This window comes from Bidens hawaiensis, unplaced genomic scaffold (assembly GCF_021521415.1).
Source record: "Bidens hawaiensis isolate Kalapana, Puna unplaced genomic scaffold, B.hawaiensis_p1.1 tig00011542_1, whole genome shotgun sequence".
Classification (NCBI taxonomy): Eukaryota; Viridiplantae; Streptophyta; class Magnoliopsida; order Asterales; family Asteraceae; genus Bidens; species Bidens hawaiensis.
In genome coordinates, this window is record NW_027491904.1 from 804722 (window position 1) to 829304 (window position 24583).

General features: G+C 36.5%; 1 protein-coding gene and 1 pseudogene across 1 annotated transcript; both read left to right on the forward strand.

Annotated features, from left to right (window-relative positions):
* Window positions 1-14616: 14616 nt before the first annotated feature.
* Window positions 14617-15300, forward strand: LOC143538279 (epi-neemfruitin B 7-O-acetyltransferse L7AT pseudogene; annotated as a pseudogene).
* A 51-nt stretch (window positions 15301-15351) lies between these two features.
* LOC143538280 (limonoid 7-O-acetyltransferse-like) lies at window positions 15352-15849 on the forward strand. The gene has a single exon (XM_077031869.1). The coding sequence runs from the start codon at window positions 15352-15354 to the stop codon at window positions 15847-15849; it is 498 nt and encodes a 165-aa protein (XP_076887984.1).
* The last annotated feature ends 8734 nt before the right edge of the window (window positions 15850-24583 follow it).

The following is a 24583-nucleotide window of genomic DNA, read 5'->3' on the forward strand; positions in this document are numbered from 1 at the left end:
GAATGGCCGACTTTTGAATGTTTGTTAGTATGTTGATATATTATATGAAATGAATTATTTTGCTATATATGAATTTTAGTTCTATTATGAGACGCTAATTGTCATTTTTAATGTTAAATTTATAAATCTGTCAAAAAAATATTCTTTTTTTATAATACTTAAAACCATGACACGCAAGCGCGTGTAAAAAAAAGATGTCAATAATGCTTGTCATAAAAAGATGACACACAAATTTGCATCATTTTTTCTTTATGACATGAACTTCCTTGACACGTGATATCGTGTCATCTACCCCTTTAATGACGCGCATGACGCGTCATTAAAGGACGATTTTCTAGTAGTGCAACGGTATGTTCAATATTTTTGTTTAACATAATATATTCAACCATATAGAAAGAAAAAAAAAGATAAACTTATCAAATTTATGGATAAACATTAAAGTGCAAATATATAACTATTGATAGAAATAACAAAAGTTATATAAAGTTTAAGTATCATTATTGTAGCTATCATTAAAGAATGAAAGCGTATTAAGTTTTAAATAATGCTTTATTGACTTGTACGTTAATGTTTCACTAATTTGTACCTTATAATCCAAATTTAGACGTTGAAAAGTTACATCGAAGCGTCGATAAAAATAAGAACGTTGCAATGATATGTTCGATTTTTTTAAAACATAATTATTTAATAATATGGAAAAAAATTAAAAAAAATTAAAATAATTTTGTCAAATAGAGGATTAAAGATGAGGGGAAAAACCTGTAATATATTTAGAATTTACAAAAGTTGAGTAAATTTTCGGTGAGAATATCGTAATAATCATTTATTAATTAAAGTTAACTATATTTGACTTTTTTATTAAACAAGTTTACTCTTATTCTAGATGTATTGTAGGTTTCACAATATGTTAATTAATTTGTAAAACTCTTTAAAAGTACGTCATAATTTGCCAATATCTTATGTATTAATATATATATATGTATATATTAAAAAGAGGATTCAATTCTCATCACAAATTCACTATTCAATTTACTATTCAATTTTTTAATATTTTATTAATTATTTATTATCACCATTAAATCAGTAACTATAATTCCATAGATAAATATGATGATATTTATTTATTTTATTTTACTTATTATTTCAACTAATTAAAATATTTAGCAAACTATATTTTTAAACACTAAAATTGGGCAAGTGTCACCGCTTTACATGTTTTGTTTGTCTGTTATATGATTTTTTAAAACTTTGCTTTCATATTTTTTATGGTTCGTCATTACAATGAGCAAAACTTTTTTCATGATTTGAAAATATCCAATCACATGGTTTTATATCCGCGTTTGAACGTTTGATACCTCCTATTTAAAATATTTCTTTGGCTTACTATTTGTTAGGGCATGAACTTTATGCTGGGGATCCTTTATCCTTAACTATCTTATGGATAGATTATCTTTGAAATATGTATCAGGATATAAAGGATCAAAGATCCTCGGTATTATTTGTTTACTAATGATTGCATTTAGTATGGTGATGTGTTAGACATGTATGACGAATGTAAGACATGTTGACATCAACTATCCTCGTTGGCCATTCCCTAGCTGGAATATGGATCCAGGATCCAGGATCCTTATTCAATGTAGCTGTTAATGGATGAATTCATGTGAAGGTTGATGTTTAAATATCAATAACGGCTTTGAGACTTGTTCTTCCACTTATCTCGCTACTGGATTTATGGAGCACGTGGTCAAAGGTCATGGAGCAGCTAGTGGAAGACTTCCGGATTAGTAGGGAATATTGTTATTTGTATTTTCTTATATAATCGAGCTATGATCGAATAGGAGAGACACATGTCTCATCACACACACTAGAGCAGAAGCAAACATTCTCTCTACTCACTAGTTTACCTTGTATTCTCGATCATCAACTCCACAAACCTTGTAACTACCTTTTATTATCAATATACTTGACGGTGATAGTTTTCACCGTCCGGGGGTTTTTTGTGCCGGAGATTACGATAATCACGTACTAACCGACCAAAGGTTACCTTGTTGATCCTTGACCGAAGAGATTCGACCAACGATTACCTCGTTAATCCTTGACCGAAGCAATTCATCCAAAGATTACCTTGTTAAGTTTTGACCGTAGTAAGATTATCGTGATTAAGGGTTTTTTCCCTCGTGATCAAACCTTTGTGTTCACCAATATTACGATTACACACTTGTCATTATCGTGTTAGCACTATACCTCACCTTTACGAATTTGGATACTTGATCCTTAGCAGATTTTTGTCCAAAACAATTTGGCGCCCACCGTGGGCAATTGGTGCTATAATCCATATCATTCACATCTATTTTCAACTTTTGATACCCATATTACTTTCAGTGGCCTCTCAATCAACCTCTACTTCATCAACCATGTCGTCATCGGTTTCTCTCTCATCAAGGACCTTGCCACCAATGCCTCCGCCAATCACGGGAGCACAACGAACTGCTACTGCTGGAAACAAGACGCAACTACCAGTCTTCCAGAACTCGAAAACCGCTGCTGCAGTCCCGTTGGTTAATACTAACAGTGATGTTTCATCTATGTTTTCGCAGGTTAAAGCATATATGGAGCAGCAGAACAAGACCAACCAGAAGATCCTTCGCGAGATAGAAGACATCAAGAAATCTAAGAGGCTGGCAGAGGATCTCACCCCTCTGATGCCTAACATGCTGGATTTCCCAAGTCCAGGATCCCTGGAACAGTTTCCGCAAGGATCATCTATCCTTCAACAAGGATCCATGGGTCCTCAGACTCAAGGATCCTCAGCCTTTCAGCAAGGATCATCCATCCTTCAACAAGGATCCATGGGTCCTCAGACTCAAGGATCCTCAGCCTTTCAACAAGGATCATCCATCCTGCAGCAAGGATCCATGGGTCGTCAGATCCAAGGATACTCGGATCTTCAACAAGGACCATCCAGCTTCAACCATTTGTCGATGGGTCAACCGGCGCAAAGTTCCTCGATGTTCCAAAGGGGATCAGGGATGCTTCCGCCAGGATCCTCCGGGATTCCTTATCAAGGATCCTTCTTTCAGGATCAAGGATCCTTTGGATCCCAACATCAACGATCTCCGAAGTCCATGATGGGGACATAATGCCCATGCAGACCATAGCTTCTGGAGGACCCACTCCGATTGCTGACTCCTCTTATCCTATATACTCGTCCGGGATGCCAAACTTCACCCAACAGAGAGGTAACTTGTATGATCCTATATCCTTAGACACTAACCATGGTTCGATGCAGAATGCAGGTATCAACCAGGCAATGGCTAAGGAGTTGCAAAAACTCAAGGACATGATATCCAGTGTTCCCGGGGTGATACGTCCGATTCCTGAGATACCGGAGGGGAGTCACAAGTTATCTAGATTCGCTCCACCTATCTGTGATGCGGAAATCCCGAAGCGGTTCCAAACTCCCAACATGAAGACTTATGACGGGAGCACCAATCCTAAGGAGCACGTTGCCCAATATAGGGAAAGGATGGAAATTAATCCTATTCCTGAAAGGCTCAAGGAGGCTTGCCTTTGCAAAGGATTTGAAGCCACACTAACGGGAGCTGCACTAAAATGGCTGCTAAGTCTCCCCCTTTCTCGGTTACATCTTTCTCACATTTAGTTAATTTGTTTAACACTCAATTTTCCTGTAGTCGGAAATTTGAGAGGTCAACCAGTGACTTATATCGTGTTATCCATCCTAGTGATGAATCCCTTAGGGATTTCGTTACCAGGTTCGGCAAGGAAGCTCTAGAAATCCCAAAACTTGATATGACTACTGCTGTTGAAGAATTCAAGATGGGAATTCAAAAGAGCTCCCCTTTTTATGATGATTTAGTGATGACTCCGTGCAGGACATTAGACGAAGTCAGAAACATGGCATTAAGATACATCCGGTTAGAAGAAGATAAAAGGATCCCGGATCCTCTGGGGGGACAAACGAAACAAGAAACTCCTGAAAAGAATAAAGGATCTTGGAATAGGAACAACAATTCAAAACCGTACAACAAATTCAACAATCAGAACGTACGAGCGGTTGAAGAAGAAGACGACGATGAAGACTATCCTTGCATCTCAGACTATTGTTTCTCTGTGGACATCCATGGCTTGATCTGTGCCATGAAGGATCTGTGAGAAAAAGCAAGGTGGCTTCGAAAGAATGAAAAGACGACCGACTTCAGGGACAAATCTAAGTGGTGTGCCTTCCACGAAGAGTTTGGCCACGCGACAGACGAATGCATCGATTTAAGGAGGGAAATTGGTTACCTCCTAAGCAAGGGTCACTTTAAAGTGCTCTTGGGAAAGAAGAAATCCAAGATCCAGGATCCTGAAGAACTTCCACAGAAGGCAACGCCGCCACCACCAGATGCTCATGTAATCAACTTCGTCGGCAGAGAATACGACATGTTTCGAACCTCTTGCCCTGCAGATGTGGAGCTTGCAGAAGAATTCAAGCTGGATGAGAAAAGAAGACCGCTCATCCCCACCACTTGAATAACTGATCAAAGAATATTCTTTGATTCCAATATCCAGGATCCTAACCTGGATGGACCCAAAGCGCGGATGGTTAACTTCCTCTGGTGGTTCAGACATATGTGGAACTTCTTTCTCTGCAGCAAAAAGACTTGCCAAAGAGATCAAGATGGATAACGAGGATCGTCCAATAGTGTCAACCACCTTAACAACAGACAAGAGAATCTTCTTCGATGAGGAAGACAAGCTGAACATTCAGGATCCTCATCATGACGGTTTGATTATTACTTTATTTATCTCTAACCATTATATACGCAGGATCCTATTGGATGGTGGCAGCTCGGTCAACATTATCCAACATGATGCCCTCAAGAAGATGAACATCCCGGATTCAGAAATCACTCCTAGAACATCGGTGCTAGTCGGTTTCAGTGGTGAAACCAAGAAGACATTGGGGGACATCAACCTCCCAATTTATATCGAAGGGTTAAACTCATACCAAAAATTTTGTGTTATAGATAACCTTTCCTGTTGTAATGTTATTTTAGGTAGGCCCTGGCTCTATGGAATGAAAGCAGTAGCCTCAACTTATCACCAATGCATCAAACTACCTACTCCTTGGGGAGTTGTAAAAATAGTGGGTGACCAAGCGGAGGCCAAGAACTATTATTCATCATCAATGAAGCCAACAGCCAATCAGACTATAGCATAGCAACTACAGCAACACCCTATGGACGTGCTGGAAGCTCGGGAGAAAGATATTAAGGAAGTATCATTGGACCCCGAAGATCCAGAAATAAAGGTGTTCCTAGGATCCAGATCCCCAGTAAGATAGAGGAGGATATAATATCCTTCGTAGGGCGAAGAAGATCTACCTTTGCCTTTAAGCATTCTGACATGACAGGTATTTCAAAAGAGGTAATCACTCATAAACTCGACCTTGATTTATCTGTTAAACCCGCCCATCAGAAGCGAAGGAAATTCGCTCCTGAGAGGAACAAGATCATATGAGAAGAAGTTGAAAAACTTCTTAAGGCCGGTATGATCAGAGAGGTTCAATATCCTCGATGGCTAGCTAATGTGGTCATTGTTTCAAAAAAGAATGGAAAGTGGAGGGTGTGTGTCGATTTTACCGATTTAAACAAGGCATGCCCCAAGGATCCTTTCCCATTACCACATATAGATTCCATGGTGGATGCGATGGCAGGACATGAAATGCTTACCTTTATGGATGCTTCCTCTGGATTTCAACAAATTCAGATGGAACCATATGATCAAGAGGATACAGCATTCATGACTCCTACCTGCATATAATGTTATACTGCTATGCCATTTGGACTAAGAAATGCAGGGGCAACATACCAAATACTGGTCAACATGATGTTCAAGGATCAGTTGGGCAAGACTATGGAAGTATACATAGACGATATGGTGGTAAAATCAAAGAAAGCTGAGGATCACCTTAGAGATCTCGAGGAAGCATTCAATATCCTTGACCATTCTAACATGAAATTTAATCCGTCAAAATGCCATTTTGGTGTTAAGGATGGAAAATTTTTGGGATATATGGTAACTAAACGAGGAATTGAAGCAAGCCCCGAACAGATCGAAGCCATCCTTAATTTGAAGTCTCCTACAAATGCCAAAGATGTCCAAAGGCTCACAGGAAGGATAGCCGCTCTCAATAGGTTCATCTCGAGATCCTCCGAGAAGTGCAAAGACTTCTATGACATTAGGAAGAATAAGAAGTTTGAATGGACAGAAAAGCATGAAGCTGCGCTTACAGCCATAAAGGATTACTTATCCTCAGCCCCAGCTCTAATGAAGCCTATGGATGGAGAATCCTTGTATCTGTACTTAGCTGTCTCAGGTAGCGCAGTAAGTGCCGTCTTGGTAAAGGATCATGAAGGTGAGCAGCATCCCGTTTACTATGTAAGTAAAAGTCTTCTAGATGCGGAATCTAGGTATTCTCATTTAGAAAAGTTAATCCTTGCACTTATTATGGCTTCTACAAAATTGAGACATTATTTTGAAACCCATCCTATTATTTTGAGAACTAACTATCCTGTAAAGAATGTTCTTAAAAAACCAGAGTTATCAGGTAGAATGGCCAAGTGGGCGGTAAAATTAAGTGCATATGATATCCAATACGAGCCGAGAACAACAATCAAGTCTTAAGCACTAGCGGACTTTGTGGCTGATTTCACTAGTGATCTACAAAAAGAAGCTGACTTAGAGGTCCAACAACTGGAAAAAAACAAAGGATCCTTGGATACTATTCACCGATGGTGCTTCCAATGTAAGAGGTACATGATTGGGGATCCTACAGAAATCGCCACAGGGGGGACATATTACCCCAGTCCATAGCTTGTGAATTCCAAGCAACAAACAATGAAGCAGAATACGAGGCTCTAATCGCTGGTTTGCAATTAGCTAAAAGCATGAGGATCAGGTATCTTCAAGTTAACGTAGATTCTTTATTGATAACTAACCACTTTAATGGCTCGTATGCTGTTAAAGGTGAGAAACTAATGAAATATTTAGATGTTGTGAAGGAATTATCGAAATCCTTCGAAATATTTAGTATTACACATGTACCGAGGGAAGAAAATGCTGGGGCAAACGCCTTGGCAAACTTAGCCTCATCTTTGAAGATTCCTTAGGATTTGAAGATCCCAATAATCCACATTCTCTCGCCAGCAATAGGAGAACAGGAGATTGGGGAGATAACGAATGATAAAGAAATCATGCTCTGGGATCCTTTATCCTCAAATAACAAAGGATCATGGATCCATCCTATCAAGAACTACATTCAGACTGGAGAAATTCCAGGCACAGAAAATCCCAAGTCCTTCAAACTTAAGGTATCCCAATATATTTTGTTAAATGATATGGTATATAGAAAATCTCTTGCAGGTCCATATTTGAGATGCATTGAGGATCCTGAGATCCAAGAAGTACTCAAGGATTTTCATGAAGGAGATTGCGGCAATCACACAGGTGGAAGAGCGTTATTTTCCAGGATACTCAGAACTGGATACTTCTGGCCAACAATGAAGAAGGATGCAGTGGAGTATTCAAGGAAATGTGATGCTTGTCAAAGACACGCGAACATCCTTCATCAGCCAGCGGAGCCTCTATATTCTATATCCTCCTCGTGGCCTTTCATGAAATGGGGTATGAATATTGTAGGCAAGCCACCAAAAGCACCCGGTGGAAAGGTCTTTATGCTTGCTATGACTGACTACTTCTCCAAATGGATTGAGGCAGAAGCATTTGTACAAGTCCGAGAAAGGGAAGTAATTTCTTTTATTAAACGAAATATTATAACTAGATTTGGTATTCCTGCTGAAATTGTTTGTGACAATGGTTCCCAGTTTATCGGGAATAGAACCACTAACTTTTGTGACAGTTGGGGCATCAAAATAATCACTTCCACTCCGGTTCATCCTCAAGCCAATGGTCAAGCAGAGTCTAGCAACAAGATCATCATCAACAATCTAAAGAAGAAGCTAGGATCCAAGAAGGGAAAATGGGCTGAAGAACTTCCTTATGTTCTTTGGGCAGACAGGACTACGCCTAAAAATGCAACAGGTCAAACACCCTTCTCATTGGTGTTTGGATCAAAAGCAGTAATCCCCACAGAAATGGTGGTTCCTACAGCAAGAACGAGCATTTGTGATCCTGAAGCCAATAAAGAAATCCTTCTTGAAGACTTGGATACTATAGAAGAACTCAGAGACTTGGCCAAGATCAGGATGACAGCCTACCAACAGAGGGTAGCTGGAGCATACAACAAAAATATAAGGATTAGAAGATTTCAAGAAGGAGATCTAGTTTTGAGGAAAGCCTTCCAAAATACTACCAATCCGGCTGATGGAAAGTTAGCACCCAAATGGGAAGGACCTTACCAAATTGAATCGAAGGCAGGAAATGGGGCATATCATCTGCTCACAATGGAAGGCAACAGGTTACCAAGAGCATGGAATGCTATCCACCTCAAGAGATATTTTTTCTGATCAGGATCTATTTTCCTTAGAGGATATATTGTCCAAAAAAGGATCTAGGATCCTTAAATCGGTAACATCTTTCTGATCAGTTATTCTTTTCGAATTACTACTGTTAATTTAAGGATGGTATATTCTTAACATTTTATCTTTTCCAAGTTTTAAGTAACCATGCAGGATTATAATGATTTAATTGATGCTCAAGAGGTTGGTCACCCCTCCTTTACATGTGAGGTATTATCTTATATCTCTTGGCCTAGCCCACATTTGGATATGGCCCCCTATGGTCATATCCCCTACGGTTTAAAGGTTTTCACCTTTCCTACGATCGCCTGTAGCGCACGCTATCCAACATATAGTTCGGGGCAGCGGGACCAGTACACGCTTAGTGGCTGACAATTTCGTTGTCTTCGGCTATATAGAGGATCCTACGATTTATGGTAGACGTACCATACCACTGGTTTGTAACGTTTTCACGTTACCTTAAGTTTGGGCTAAATCCCGGTTTGGGCGAGTCCCCAGTTAACATCCTTATTTGCGCTTGTCCCCAGTTTTTGGACTTGTCCCCAGTTTTTGGGCTTGTCCCCAGATTGCACGGGCTTGTCCCCAGATTACACGGGCTTGTCCCCAGTTGCACGGGCTTGTCCCCAGTTTATTATTTGGGCTAGCTCCCAGCTTATTGGGTTTAATCCCAGTTAACTCTATGAATTATTTGCAACAGATTTCCTAAGTTCTTTGTGAAGATCGAAATTCTAAGGATCCAGAATCCTAAAGTTATTTCTTCAAGGATCACTGAAAGTCAGTATATATGGTAATTTAGGTCTACCTAGACCTTCTGGTATGCTTTCTGATTAATTAAATTATGTATTGTGTTAATCATTTAAGACATTTCAGATTAGAAGGTTAACCCCTTAAAGTCTTTTTATTACTAAAAATTTTTCTTTTTTAAGGATACTCTATCCTAAAATTTGTCCTTCAAGGAAATTCTATTGTATAACTTTTATCTTCTTTTAAGAATATTTTATCCTTCTATTTGTTCTATAAGGATATTCTATCCTAGGTAATTTTCATAAGGATCTTTTATCCTGTAATCTTTTACTTGAAATTATTTTTCAAAACTACTAAAGAAGCTAAATTTATATCAAATCAATTTGTAAAAATAAACAACAAGCAAATAGTCAAAAGATTTATATTAATTAAGATAAGCCACAAGGACTTATCCAAAATTCTTAACCCGGACTTCACCATGCAAAAGATGGACCATCCATCCGGGTTAAGTGAGAGCTGCTAATTGTTCATGAGTGCAGGAAAATTAAAAACAGGGGCAACAAAGGCTTCATCCCCACAAACAGAGGATCCCTCCACCTTTGTCACCCCTGCCAATTGTCGTAAGGATCATGGATCCTTTATCCTAATTACTACTATCTATTACAAACCAAAGTCATTGTTCATAAAAACATCATAAACACAAAATAAAAAGTGGGCTCAGGCCTTGTCTTTAATATCCTTCATCGCCCACCTATGCTACATCTTCACCTCCAGTAGCATCACCTTCCTTGCTAGCTTCAACTGCATCCTTTGTATCGCTTGTTCCTCCCTTACCTGCTTCAGCCATCTCGCCTTCTGCCTCATCCTCGCCTTCGCCCAGATCAATCAGACCTTGTTTCCACTTCTTGACTTCCCATAAGGATTTGTCGAAGGAAGGATCATTGGCCTCAGTCACCATTTTGAGCCGAGCTTGAAGGATCGACTTGGCTGCCCAGACCTTTGCCTCTTCAGTGGCTCGGTTGATTTCATCCTGCATATTGACTGCAAGTGTGGAGGCGTGGTCTTCGGCCTGCTACTTCTCTTTGGTCAATTTGGAGAGTGTTTTTATCTTTAGCAGCAGCCATGGATCTCATCGCAGCAATGGTCTCTTCATATTCACCAACGGTCTTCTTGTGATGACTTTGAGCAGAGTCGATAGCCTGTAACAAGAAAACAAAATAAGTTAAGAAGAATACTTTGATAATGAAGACTGAAGGATCCTTACAGTAGAGAGCATTTCCAGAAGCTGTTTTTCGGCATCAAATGGGTTCTCTGGATCTGAACTCTTCTTCCTCTTAGTCTCTGACTTGGCACGAGCTGTGATTGGACGAGGCTCGGACATGGGAGTTGGTTTCGGGATCTCTTTCTTTGTAAACATGCCATCGATATCTTCGAGGGAGAACTTGCAAGCAGACTTTCTTGATCTCTGAGCGCCTGAAAACAGTAATCAGCAGATAAGTTTTTGATTATTACACTTTTTAATATTAAAAACTATCACTCTTACTTGACATGATTGACTCTGAGTTTGATTCCTGAAAAGCTTCGATAAATTTGGCTTGAAAGGTTCTGATTGCAGGGTCTAGCGATAAAAACTTCTCGACTCTCTCTTCGACTCCAGGAAGATCAGACAGCGAATCAAAATTCTCGACAACATCAGCAATAAAGGTTGTTAGCGCAAGAATAAAGTATCCTACCTTGGTTATCTAAGGATCCTATATCCTACCCTTTGATAGCCACTTCTAGGGAAGATCAGTTCCACCTGGAATGGAATCCCTTCTTACGAAAAAGAATTGGTTCCTCCAGAGTGTACCGTTTAGGGTAACTTTGGAAATGGGGGTCACTTGGTGCGGTTTCGATTTGAAGACGAAGCGCTTAGAGCCATGAGTAGCAAGATGGTACAGGAACGATAGTTCTGCGAAGCCAAATTCAATGCCCTCCTTTACGGTTATTCTTTCTATGGTATGAAGAACTCTCCATAGCATCGGCATGGCCTGGATATAACAAATTCATGCCAAAGTGAAGAACCTTTGAGTGAAGACGGGGAAAGGATACTTATAACCTATGAGAAACGGTTGGGCCGGAAAGCAAACCCAGTTTTTTGAAATACTATCGCTACGGGCTGTGAAATCGAAGGGTCGGAAAATTGTTTCGGCTGGAAAATGTGATCGGATTGCGTCGATTTCCGAGTCTGTGAATGTACAGATCTCAGAAGAAGGCGTTTGAAGGATATCTTGCGAATAGAGATCATCGGGGTCGGTATGATTGAAAGAAGAAGAAGAAGAGGAGGATACAGAAACAGTAGACATAATGAAAGAAAATTATAAGGAAGAAAGATGGATACCTGGAAGACGGCTGGATATGTGGTTATAAAAGGGTTTTGATAATCGCATATATAGGCGGCGAGTAATAATGGTTTGTAGATATTAACTACCTGACGCACGTCTAATCACCTTCTTTTTTGCAGGGACTTAAAATTCAAAATGACAGGTGTTTTACACAATCACCCGCCATTTTGGGGGCAATTGTTAGGGCATGAATTTTATGCTGAGGATCCTTTATCCTTAACTATCTTATGGATAGATTATCTTTGAAATATGTATCAGGATATAAAGGATCGAAGATCCTCGGTATTATTTGTTTACTAATGATTGCATTTAGTATGGTGATGTGTTAGACAGGTATGACGAATGTAAGACATGTTGACATCAACTATCCTCGTTGGCCATTCCCTAGCTGGAATATGGATCCAAGATCCTTATTCAATGTAGCTGTTAATGCATGAATTCATGTGAAGGTTGATGTTTAAATATCAATAACGGCTTTGAGACTTGTTCTTCCACTTATCTCGCTACTGGACTTACGGAGCACGTGGTCAAAGGTCATGGAGCAGCTAGTGGAAGACTTCCGGATTAGTAGGGAATATTGTTGTTTGTATTTTCTTATATAATCGAGCTATGATCGAATAGGAGAGACACATGTATCATCACACACACTAGAGCAGAAGCAAACATTCTCTCTACTCACTAGTTTACCTTGTATTCTCGATCATCAACTCCACAAACGCTTGTAACTATCTTTTATTATCAATATACTTGACGGTGATAGTTTTCACCGTCCGGGGGTGTTTTGTGCCGGAGATTACGATAATCACGTACTAACTGATCAAAGGTTACCTTGTTGATCCTTGACCGAAGAGATTCGACCAACGATTACCTCGTTAATCCTTGACCGAAGCAATTCGTACAAAGATTACCTTGTTAAGTTTTGACCGTAGTAAGATTATCGTGATTAAGGGTTTTTTCCCTCGTGATCAAACCTTTGTGTTCACCAATATTACGATTACACACTTGTCATTATCGTGTTAGCACTATACCTCACTTTTACGAATTTGGATACTTGATCCTTAGCAGATTTTTGTCCAAAACACTATTCATGTTTAGAATTTGTGTTGGTACCGTTGATACTAATTGAATTTGTGTTGGTTTGCAGCTATAACGTGCCGGGTTTTTTGGTTCTACATATGATAATTTGTTGTATTTTGGCATTGAAATGTTTATTTATTTTGTTTAGTTTCGATGCCGTAACTTGATACAGACTGACTTCGTATCGACTTGCAGCGAGTTTATGACTTAACGTTTTTACTTATCTTTTTTGTTCGATTTAACAGTCCCGTCGCGAAACGTGTGATCAATCCTAGTTATATATATAGTAGAGAATTAGAGAGAGAGAAATTTTTAACCATCAAAAGTCTCGGCTGGGGATACGGCTCCCTTCTTTATGGCCGAGCCCTAATGTATGTGTCACTCACATATTGTGCTAAAAGATCATCTAGAACATTTTACTTTGTTAATTTGTCCCTCGGTTTTAAGTATTCATCAACTTCGATCCTTTTCCTCCACCTTTAAATGTCCCTTGTTTGTTATGTAATTATCTTAATTTTCTAATTAATAAAATTTTGCCGACTTCATCCAATTAACCCGAATTTAAAACGCAAGCATATTCCATGGTGGTATATATAATGTGTATGGGGGGGCCACCCTTCCCGTCCACTCATCTCATCTCTACCTGTTGGCATACCTACATAAAAGTGAAGGGAGTCTGTCGCTCTTATGAAAAAAATTAACCCACTAATGCTAAGAAAAAAAAACATACACAAAAAATCGCTACTATTATGAGTATATGATTGCTTCTATATGGTTCTATATTTGCAAATCCAAGAGTTTAGGGACCATTTTAACGAGGTAATATGGATGAGATCGGTACCGTACCCGTACTCATACTCATACTTGTACCCGTACATAAAATCAGTACTTGTTATCAATGGTAAAGTAGATGGTGTATGGTTAGATTTCAAAAAATGAAAACTCATAAAGAACAACTTTAGATATATTGGTTATCTGATATTTTGTTTGGTTATTTTTTTTATATGACCTGACCTGACCCGATTCGATCCAACCGGAACGGTCAAACCGCACCAACAAAAAGTTATATACCGATTTGACTCGACTCGAATGACCGAACTGGACCGGATTTTTTTTATATAACTGAGTACCGTCCCTAAAAATTTCTGACCCTGTTGAAAATTTTTTAGCTCCGTTACCGTCTCTGTCATGTTTCCTGCCTGGTTGCCACCTTCTTCGAACCTTGGGAACCCACCTGCGTAGTGGCCTTGTGGGTGCTAGCTCTAACCGGCCGTATGCTTCTTGAGTGACTAGATAACTTTTCCCAAAATAGTCATATGGGTCTTGGACCTATTCCCATGGTAGTGTGTACGACTGCCCACATGTTGTGTGCTAAAAGATCATCTTAAACAATTTTTACTACTCTACCGCCCACTTTTCGGTAAACAAACGTTATAGAATGTGGAGAAAAAATAAATATCTGTCCACGTGAAACGTGAAGCTTTCTTAATTAATCTATTATCAACTAAAACTGCGGATAAATTAATTTAAAACAGCTTCATTTCTAGAAAACATAGTTCGAGAACCAAAGTGCAACGTACGATGATATCATAGTCTTGATTTGATTTTTTTAATATCATTTTATGTACCGGTCAGGAACGTGGAAGTTAGTCCAATCGTATATTAAAGATTTAAAGATACTCCATGTGAACATATAATTATCCAACTCAGTTCTGATATGATGAAACATACACATATACGCATGTATACATACATATATGCATACATATTGCAACTATAAAAGGGACTTGGCAGGGATGCACTATCACCAATTCAACATCTTTTATAATCTTATTTGCTTAATTACACAACAATAACCATTTTACAATATGGAAGTTGAACTCATTTCCAAAGAGAACATCAAACCATCTTCCCCAACACCACCACACTTGAAAACATTCAATCTTTGTATCCTAGATCAACTTGTTACCCAACCTTACATACCCATCAGCTTGCACTACCCTAACCGCAATGGCGACAATGTATTCCAAGCCCTGGAAAGATCGGTGCTTCTTAAGAAATCATTAAGCAAAACCTTGACTCAGTTTTACCCACTTGCTGGAACCACAAAAGGTCAACTTTCGATTGATTGTAACGATGTTGGTGCTAATTTCGTCTTAGCTTTGGTTCATGGTCGTTGTGACAACTTTCTACGCCAACCAGACTACCAATTGATCAATAAGATCTTGCCAATTTATCCTAGTTTTAACGGTCCTCGAGGTGCTCATGTAACAAATATTCAAGTGAACATTTTCGAATGTGGTGGAATCGTTATTGGGCTCAACATTTCACATAATGCACTTGATGGGGCTGGCCTTTACACTTTTCTAAAAGCATGGGCTAACATGGCTTGTGGAACCGAAGTAATTTATCCGAACCTGACTGCATCATCCATTTTCCCTGCGAAAAGCTCGTGGCTTAGAGATGCGGCAATGATGTTTGCTGAAACAATGATAAAGCATGGCAAGTGTAGCACGAAAAGATTTGTTTTCAGTTCGAATGCCATAGCGTAATTAAAAGCTGAGGCCACAAGAAATGGAGTTCAACAACCAACAAGAGTTGAGATGGTATCTTCTTTGATATGGAAGTGCGCACTTGCAGCATCAAAAGAAGTATGTGGCTTCCAGAACACTTCTCGTCTAACCCATCTTGTGAATCTTCGTCGAAAACTTGCAACGAAAACGTCAAAAGACTTCTTGGGTAACATTGTTTGGATCTCAAACGCGGTGTGTGGAGATAGCGATGAGACCACGTTGCATGGTTTGGTGAACAAGGTGCGTGAAAGCTTTGCAAAAGTCGACGTTGAGTTTGTGGACAACGCGCAAGGTGACAAAGGGTATATTGCAATGCAGAAGTGGCTTCAAGAACATGGAGCAATGGACACGATAAACAACTATATTTTTACAAGTTGGTGTAACATGGGTTTCTATGATATTGATTTTGGTTGGGGAAAGCCAAGTTGGGTGACTGGTATCATAGGCGATGACTCGCCAGTTTTCATGAATTTCGTGACTCTAGTGGATACAAAATGTCACGGAGGAGTAGAAGCGTGGGTGAATTGAATGAAGAAGAAATGAAGATTATGCAATGCAACAAGGAGCTGCTAGCATATGCCTCTATCAACCCAAGTCTACTACCAAATAATGATGATGATGTTGATGATATAGTACAACACATGTCACAAGCCATGTAGATCTAACGGTTGGAAATCTAAGTATAATTCAATCAGTTGAAGTGATTTATTCAAATGAAAGTTACAGATTGAATGGGTCAATAAAGTGGGTTAATAAGTGTTTCAAGGAGTGTGACAGTTTGGATTTTTTAGTTGGTTTGTTGTCATTGCTTTGTTCTCCAAGTTTTCTTTTGTATTGTTAATTAACCAAATTAGTATGTTCTACTGTTTCTTCTATCAAATTAGTGCATTCTTATTCTCTTTCTATAACTTGCTTTTTTGTCTCCAAAACCTAAAAACACTAACACTCAGAGCATTCACATCTCATTCTTCATCATCATCTCTATAATTACACTACAAAACACTATATTTTTTTTCCTGTTTAATTAAATAATACCTTTATCATACAGTTTTCTCTCTCCTCTACTCACAACCAATCCAAAAAATATTAAAAAATAAATAGGGGCAAACAAAGTTCCCCAATGTTTTCCCAAATTTACAAAAAATCACTACATTTCTCTCTCCACCCTATAATTTACACTCACAATAATTCAAAACTTCACCCTATAATTTACCAATCCCCCTCACATAATTATAGAGGATGGGATGTGAATGCTCTCACAACATGTTCCTAATATGTAATAATTATCAAGTCATATGAGCTCTTTCATAATATCCGTGTTTTCAAACATAAAACACACATGATTATTATTGAATAAATCTTAGTATATTATGGAGAAAATATATATCTCAAAAACCCTAATTAATACATGTAAATTGTATCTCTCTTGATAACCCCTAACTCAGTTCTTCTATATGTAATGTGAACTCTAACTTAGCTAACAAAAAATCTAATGGTCGTTATTGGCCTTTAAGCAACCTATTAATAACCCTTTTTAATTATTGGGTTGAACCTTTTTCTCAGGGAAACAAAAACTGAACCGACAGTTGTATTGAAATTAAATAACAAGTTACAACATTTAAGAAACGTTTGAACACAAACAAAGGTTGTCTATGTTCACCTAAAAATTGCTTTAGTTCAAATTAGTTGCTGAGATCAAGAAGTGTCTATTCTTAAGGGGTTGCATGATCTTTGTGTCTAAACTACCAAAGGGGCCAGTGCGATGGTTTGCACGCGCAAGGTTTGCTTGCCTTTACATTATGGTTTAACCCTCATGCATGATCATGTTTTTTTTGTACTGAATTCCAAGAATAGAGTTGAACCATTTTAGCCAACAATCACCTTGTTAGATTGCTTTGTTCCCAAGGTCCTTCATTCAATTTAGATCTCTCACTTCTTAAAATTATATCCTTGGTAAAACCTTTCATTAATATATATGCCTTTTGTTGCTCCCTATTAACATAATCAACATGAATCTTTTTCCTTTTCTACACATTCACGAATTGAATGAAGTGGTATCTAAGCTTGCATCAACTAACATATATACTTGCTTCTCCTATGGAATATATACCGGGGTTTTCATTAACAAGATGGTTGATTTGTTGTCCACACGAAGTAATGCTTCTTCTTGCTTTAAGCCGATTAATTCGTTCAACAAGCTTCTTAACCTTAGTGCTTGGCAAACTGCTGATGTCGCTGCTAAAATTTTGAATTCACAATATGCGAGTTCTATTGTCCCTTGGTTATGACTTGACCATGCTATTGGTGCATCATTAAAATAGAAAACTATACTGATGGTTCATTTCTTTCATCAAGAATATCTACCCCACAACGACTCTCACTACAGCGATTGGTCCAGCGACGTCTATATTCTGTACTTTTGTAGTTATGCGTTTAACAAACATGTGATTATTCTATCATTACTTAAGAATTAATCATATTATACTTGGGGCAAACTTGTCTAAACATATAGGACAACCTCTACTTCTATAAACTAAGAAAAGTTAATGTGGGGATGGTTCACATTCCCTTAATATTTGAAGAAGTTAATAAACTAATTAGCTCATTCTTTTGACTAATATCGGTGAAAGTGACTTAAAAGACTAAAAACCATATAACTTTTAAGCATTTGAATAAAATAAACTATGTGATAATTCCACTTTTACAATAGAAAAATTATTAGCACCATGATTACTTCATAATTCATATGCTTTTATGAATTCTCTCGCCGGATTCTAGTTTTTCAACAGTTAGGGTGTTAATAGTTCTGGATTAATTTCACTTCCATTATTCTTAGTTATATATAGAATTAGGTTCGAGAGATGTAAGAATAAATCTGAACAATTAGATTATTAGTTAAATGGTTAAAACAATGATGACACTAATTTATTGCTATACATGAAATATTAAGAGGCATTTTAATAGACAAAAAAGGGTCTCTATCCAATTTAAACGTGATTCTAAATTTTCTTTTTGTGACTGCATGTTTAGTTTGAAAGTTATATTTATTGGTTTATAAACTAATACTAGATGGGTGTCCGCGCGATGCAGCGGGTGTTTGAACCTGTTAATCACGTACAAATATAAGTGTTTATGGTTCGGTTAAAATCTTGAAATCGTTTAAATCGGTCATTGGTTTTACTTCTTTTTCTTTTTTACTTTCGGTTTGTTGGTCGGTTTTAAAATTTTCAAAACGTAGTGAATGGTTGGTTCGCGGTTTATATCGGCAACCGGCCATATGAAACCAGAAAAGACTGTAAATTAACCTAATTGCAATATGATTCCTTTTGTAATCTTTGTTGTTATTATTTCACGTCCTAGATCTTTCATTAATATTTACCATTTATGTGGCTAAAATTATCATTTTTTATTTATGATCATCTCAAGTATCATATTATGTTGGTTTTTAATTAAAATTGATGGTATATTTAAATTATTAATTATTTTAAATAAATTTATTATTAAAGTTTAAACTGTGAAACCAAACTGGAACCAGGCCGTTAGTAACGATTCGGTTTCAACTTTCAATGGACGACAAAAAATCAGTATTAACGGTTGGACTCACAAGTTTAACTTAAAAACCATCAAAACCGACACTGAACACCCCTACGTAACATATTAATTTATTTAAAATGAAAAAAAATTACAACAATATCATATCCAAATTAAAGAGAATAAAATGCTCGTTTTTATGGTGCAATTTGTTTATAAAATATTAACTTATGAAAAGACTATACTCGTTTAAAAATCATTGGTGAGAAGTTAGTTTACAAGTTAAATTAAAAACATAATATGGTTAAAGATGAGGGACCAAACTTGTAAGTTGAATAGATTGTATTTAAAAGACATGTTTACCCTTACTAACACATGTATCTCATGCTTTAAGTGTTGTAAATTACTTAAAAATGAGTGTTTTAATTTGCCCTTGTTTAGTGTATTATATATAGTATAGATGAGAATTATCTATTTATACTTTAACTGCGTATGCTACCAACATGAATGGGTAATTTTATTTAAAACTGAAGATGGTTATATGCATTCAATATGATATGTTTCTAAAACACATTATAAAGAAATCGTACTGTTCGTACATCATGTTTTTCGTCCAGGTCTACTACAAAGTAATCCTACATCATGATTCATACCGTTCTTCGTCCCAACTCCCAAGTATATCTGTATCAAGTCTCGATCGATAAATAAACACAAATTAAACGACAAACTTTCGTTTATATTAATCAGAAAATATAACTTCAAAAACTGATTACAATCCTCAAATCCTAACTCGATTTGACTCTTGAACCCTAACTCAGTTGCATCTAGATGAACCCTAACTTGGTTACATCTCGTGTGTCTCTAGATGAACCTAACTCAGTTACAACTCACACCTTCTATAATGCCTAACCATGACTTATAGACTAACCTAACTTGTTAGCCAAGACATAACATATTTTAATTACAATACAATTAGGAAACATGACACCAGGGCCGGCCCAACGTTTTTGAAGGCCTAAAATGAATTAAAAATTTGAGGCCTTTTCAATTTAATCTTTTTGTTTATATAAACTATTCTTTTTTACCCAGGCTTGGTACGAACAATAATACTAATAAGCACTTCTCCTATTAAGTTGAAATAATATTGTTTCGATTTGGCATTTATATTTGAACTCCATAAACCTTTTTTTACTCTTTTTGAATGGCCAGTATCACACTTTAAGTTTTGATTTGACAATGTTAGAATGCTTATTATCAAGTATAGTGTGATTAGTAATGTTAATTGCTTTATTACCTAAATGTTTCTTCTATCAAATTAGTGCATTCTTATTCTCTTTCTATAACTTGCTTGTTTGTCTCCAAAACCCGAAAACACCAACACTCACAACGTGGTCCTATATATGTGGTCCTATATATGTAATAATTATCAACCCATAAGAGCTCTTTCATTAAATCCGTGTTTTCAAAGTTTTTCAAACGTAAAACACAAATGATGAATAAATATTCTAGAGAAAGTATAACTTAAAAACCCTAATACACGTAATTAACTTGTATCTCTCTTGATAACGTACCCCTAACTTGGTTCTTCTATTTGGAATGTACTAATGTGAACTATAACTCAGCTAACAAAAAATCTAATTTATTGTCCTAATTGGCCTTTAAGTAACCCATTAATAACCCTTTTTAATTATTGGGTTGGACCTTTTTCTCATGCCAAAAAAAAATTGAGCTGACAGTTGTATTGAAATTAATTAGCAAGTTACAACATTTAACAACCGTGTGAACACACACAAAGGTTGCCTACGTACGTTCACCAAAACATTGCTTTAGTTCAAATTAGTTGCGGAGATCAAGAAGTGTGTCTATTCTTAAGGGGTACTTGCGATGATCTTTGTGTCTAAACTAATACAAGGGCCAGTGCGATGGTTCGCACGCGCAAGGTGTTGCTTGCCTTTACATTAGGGTTTAAACCCTCTTATATGATCATATATTCATATTTATTTTTTACCGAATTCCAAGCATAGAGTCGAACCATTTTAGCCAACAATCACCTCATTTCTTCAAATTATAACCTTGGTAAAGCCTTTTTAATATATATGTGCCTTTTGTTGCTCCCTGTTAACATATATGTATAACATGAATATTTTTTCTTTTCTACACATTCACGAATTGAATGAAGTGGTATCTAAGCTTGCATCAACGTACATATATACTTGCTTAATATATATTGGTTTTTTCATTAACAAGGTGGTTGATTTGTTGTCTCTACACGAAGTAATGCTTCATCTTGATTTAAGCCGATTAATTCGTTCAACAAGCTTCTTAACCTTAGTGCTTGGTAAACTGCGGATGTCGCTGCTAATAATTTGAATTCACAAGGTGCGAGTTCTATTGTCCCTTGGTTATGACTTGACCATCCTATTGGTGCATCATTAAAATAGAAAACTATACTCATGGTTCATTTCTTTAATCAAGAATATCTACCCCACAACTACTCTCACTATAGCGATTGGTCCGGCGACATATATATTCTGTACTTTTGTAGTTATGCATTTAACAAACATGTGAGTATCATATCATTACTTAAGAATTAATCATATTATACTTGGGCAAACTTGTCTAAACATGTAGGACAACCTCTACTTCTATAAACTAAGAAAAGTAATGTGGGGATGGTTCACATTCCCTTAAATATTTGAGGAAGTTAATAAACTACTTAGCTCATTCTTTTGACCAAGATCAGTGAAAGTGACTTAAAAGACTTAACAGCCAGAAAATTTTTAAGCATTTGAATAATATAACCTATGTGATAATTCCACTTTTACAATAGTAAAATTATTAGCGCCATGATTTGATGTGACCAAGAAATTGCACTTCATGAAGCCAAAATTCGCACTTAGGGAATTTGGCATACAACTTCTCGTTTCTAAGCAATTCAAGCAAGATTCTGATATGCATATCATGATTTTCCTTTGACTTACTTCATATGCTTGAGAGATTCTCTCGCCGGATTCTAATCCTTCAACGGTTATATATAGAATTAGGTTCGAGAAGAAGTGAGAATACCTCAACAATTAGATTATTAGTTAATGGTTAAAACATTGATGACTTTTATTGCTATATACATTACATATATTAAGAGGCATTTTAATAGATAAAGAAGGGTTTCTATCCAATTTAAATGTGATTCTAAATTTTCTTTTTGTGACTGTACACTAGTAGAAAAACTAGCTTTAGACACGGTGAAAAAGAGCTTTAAACACTGTTTTTAACCGTGCCAAAAAATAGGGCCTCAAAAGCTATTATTACTTTTAGACGCGGTTTTAGGGGTAACCGCGTCAGAAAAGAAATATCAACCGCGTCTAAAACTCTTTTTTCTACTAGTGGCATGTTTAAATTGAAAGTTACATTTAGTTATCTTTTTATACTTTAATCTTGTATACTATCAACATGAATCGGTAATTTTTTAAAACTGAAGATGCTTTTCTACGTTCAATATGATATGTTTCTAAAACACATTATAAAGAAATCGTACATCATGTTCTTCGTCCCAGGTCTACTACAAAGTAATTCATGTCGTTCTTCGTCCCAACTCGATCTCAAGTATATCTGTATACATATATCTTTGCTCGCAAATAGAAGAAGTTGATATTAATACTGTGAATTAATTTTAATAATATCTTATTTATCATTTAATTTTTCTTTAATAATTTTTGTTCGTCAACATTTTTAAGAAAATGTAAACAGTAAACGTACAGTTATTTTTAAATTTTTGTAAACTGTCCCAATATAAACTTTAAAAACAGAGTTGTATCATAAACACATTTCGCACGTAATTGGATCATTAACTAGCTTGGACAGAATGTGGTCACGCCCTTTGACTACCTAGCGACAATAGGTGATTGCTTCAAAATTTGTTATTATTGTTTTGTTTGTGTATAAAAAGTTAGAAAATGTTAAGCTAAGGGTGGTATTTTGAGTGATTAATGAAAGTTTTTTAACAAGTATTGGTACTGAAGCGATGCCGATTGAACAACATCTGTATCTGTACAAGTATTTATATTTATGGTTTTTGGTTTCAATATGAGTATGCTTACATTTTTTTCACTACCAGTTTCAAACAGGTACCGCACCACCATAATCAATTTGTCTTTTTACTCATTTTCAGTTTAGGTACTTCACGTACTGACCAAACAACAACGATATATGTACTGGTATTCATTTTTATGATTTTCGGTTTCGGTATTAGTAGATTTTGCTATTTCCGGTATATTTTCACCACAAGTTTCAAACCCGTACCGTACAATAACTATCAGTATGGTATTCTGTTGACGTATTTCCTCGTTTTTTTGTTCGGTATCTTTGTCATTGTTCTCATCTTTATTTCCATGGTTGATCTTAACTAGTACTTTAACATTTTAATATTTTTTTTCATTTATATATGTAACTTGCAAATATGTATGACACCTTTTATAATGAGCTAATAATCAATGTTTCCAGACCTCGGCCCGGAGGTCTTACCGGGTCAAAGGTTGAATCGACCCGGAAGGGTGGACCGGTGTTTGACTCGGATGATTTCATAAATAATTTAAATATATATTTATTTATATATATAATTCATATACATATAAAAATAATAATAACCAAAATAATAATAATAATAACAAACTTTAATATTTATTTATGTTCATACATTTCTTTTCAAATATATATTATTTATATTTGATTAATAAAGACATCAATGAAGCTTGGTTGGTTAGCTCATGGGTAACCATTAAAGCTTCTATCTAGGAAATGTTCTAAGTTCAAATCCCATCATACATATTTAATTTTGGAATTAATGAAAAAGTGGGTTTTACCGGTCGACCCGCCGGGTCACCGGGTCCGGGCCAATCACCACCCGCAAAACCCGACCGGGATTTTAGAAAACGGCTCAAATACCTTGACCCGGCCCGGTTCATAAACCGGGTCCTGATCGGACCGGGCCGTGCCGGGTTTCAAAACACCGCTAATAATAGCGTGAGGAAACCGTTAGTTAACTTTATTAACTTTATGATTAAACAAGATTATAGTTTCTTTAGCACATATCATTAGTTTATTTAAATGTGCCACACATTATTTTATTCATTAGAGCATTCTTAGCAGTTTTTTAAAAAGTTTTGTGAGATAAATCTCTAAAAAATTTTAAAGAATGGTAAGTGGTTGTGAGTAGAGCAGAGAGAAAATTTAAAGAGATATGTAAATTTTGAGGAACACTATTCATCCTCTACTTATTTTTTAATATATTTGAAAAAGCAGTTGTGAGTGGTGGAAAGAAAAAAGATAATTATAAAAATGTAAATAAAGTATTATTTAATTGTATATGAGAGAGAAAGTGTAATGTTTTTAGTGTAATTATAAAGATAGAGATGGAAAAGTTGTTGTGAATGCTCTTATAATTTACATTTTTAATATTTAAGCTACAAGGAGTGGAACTGGGATAGAATTGGATGGGTGATGTTCAAGTCTCTGATCAATAATCAAACACGATATAAACGAATAGCTCTTGTTTATTAATCAGAAAATATTACTCAAAAGCCTGCTTACAATACCTCAAACCCTAACTCAAAAGCTTGATTACAATACCTCAAACCCTAATCGGGATGTAGTGTTTACACGTTACATTGGCCACATACTCCTCGTGGTTCGACACCCTACTTACCCTAGCTTGCTAAGGTGATTAGGAACTTGA

Excerpts from the sequence above, each read along its gene's own strand:
- LOC143538280 (XM_077031869.1), top strand. The coding sequence starts at position 15,352 with ATGGTATCTTCTTTGATATGGAAGTGCGCACTTGCAGCATCAAAAGAA.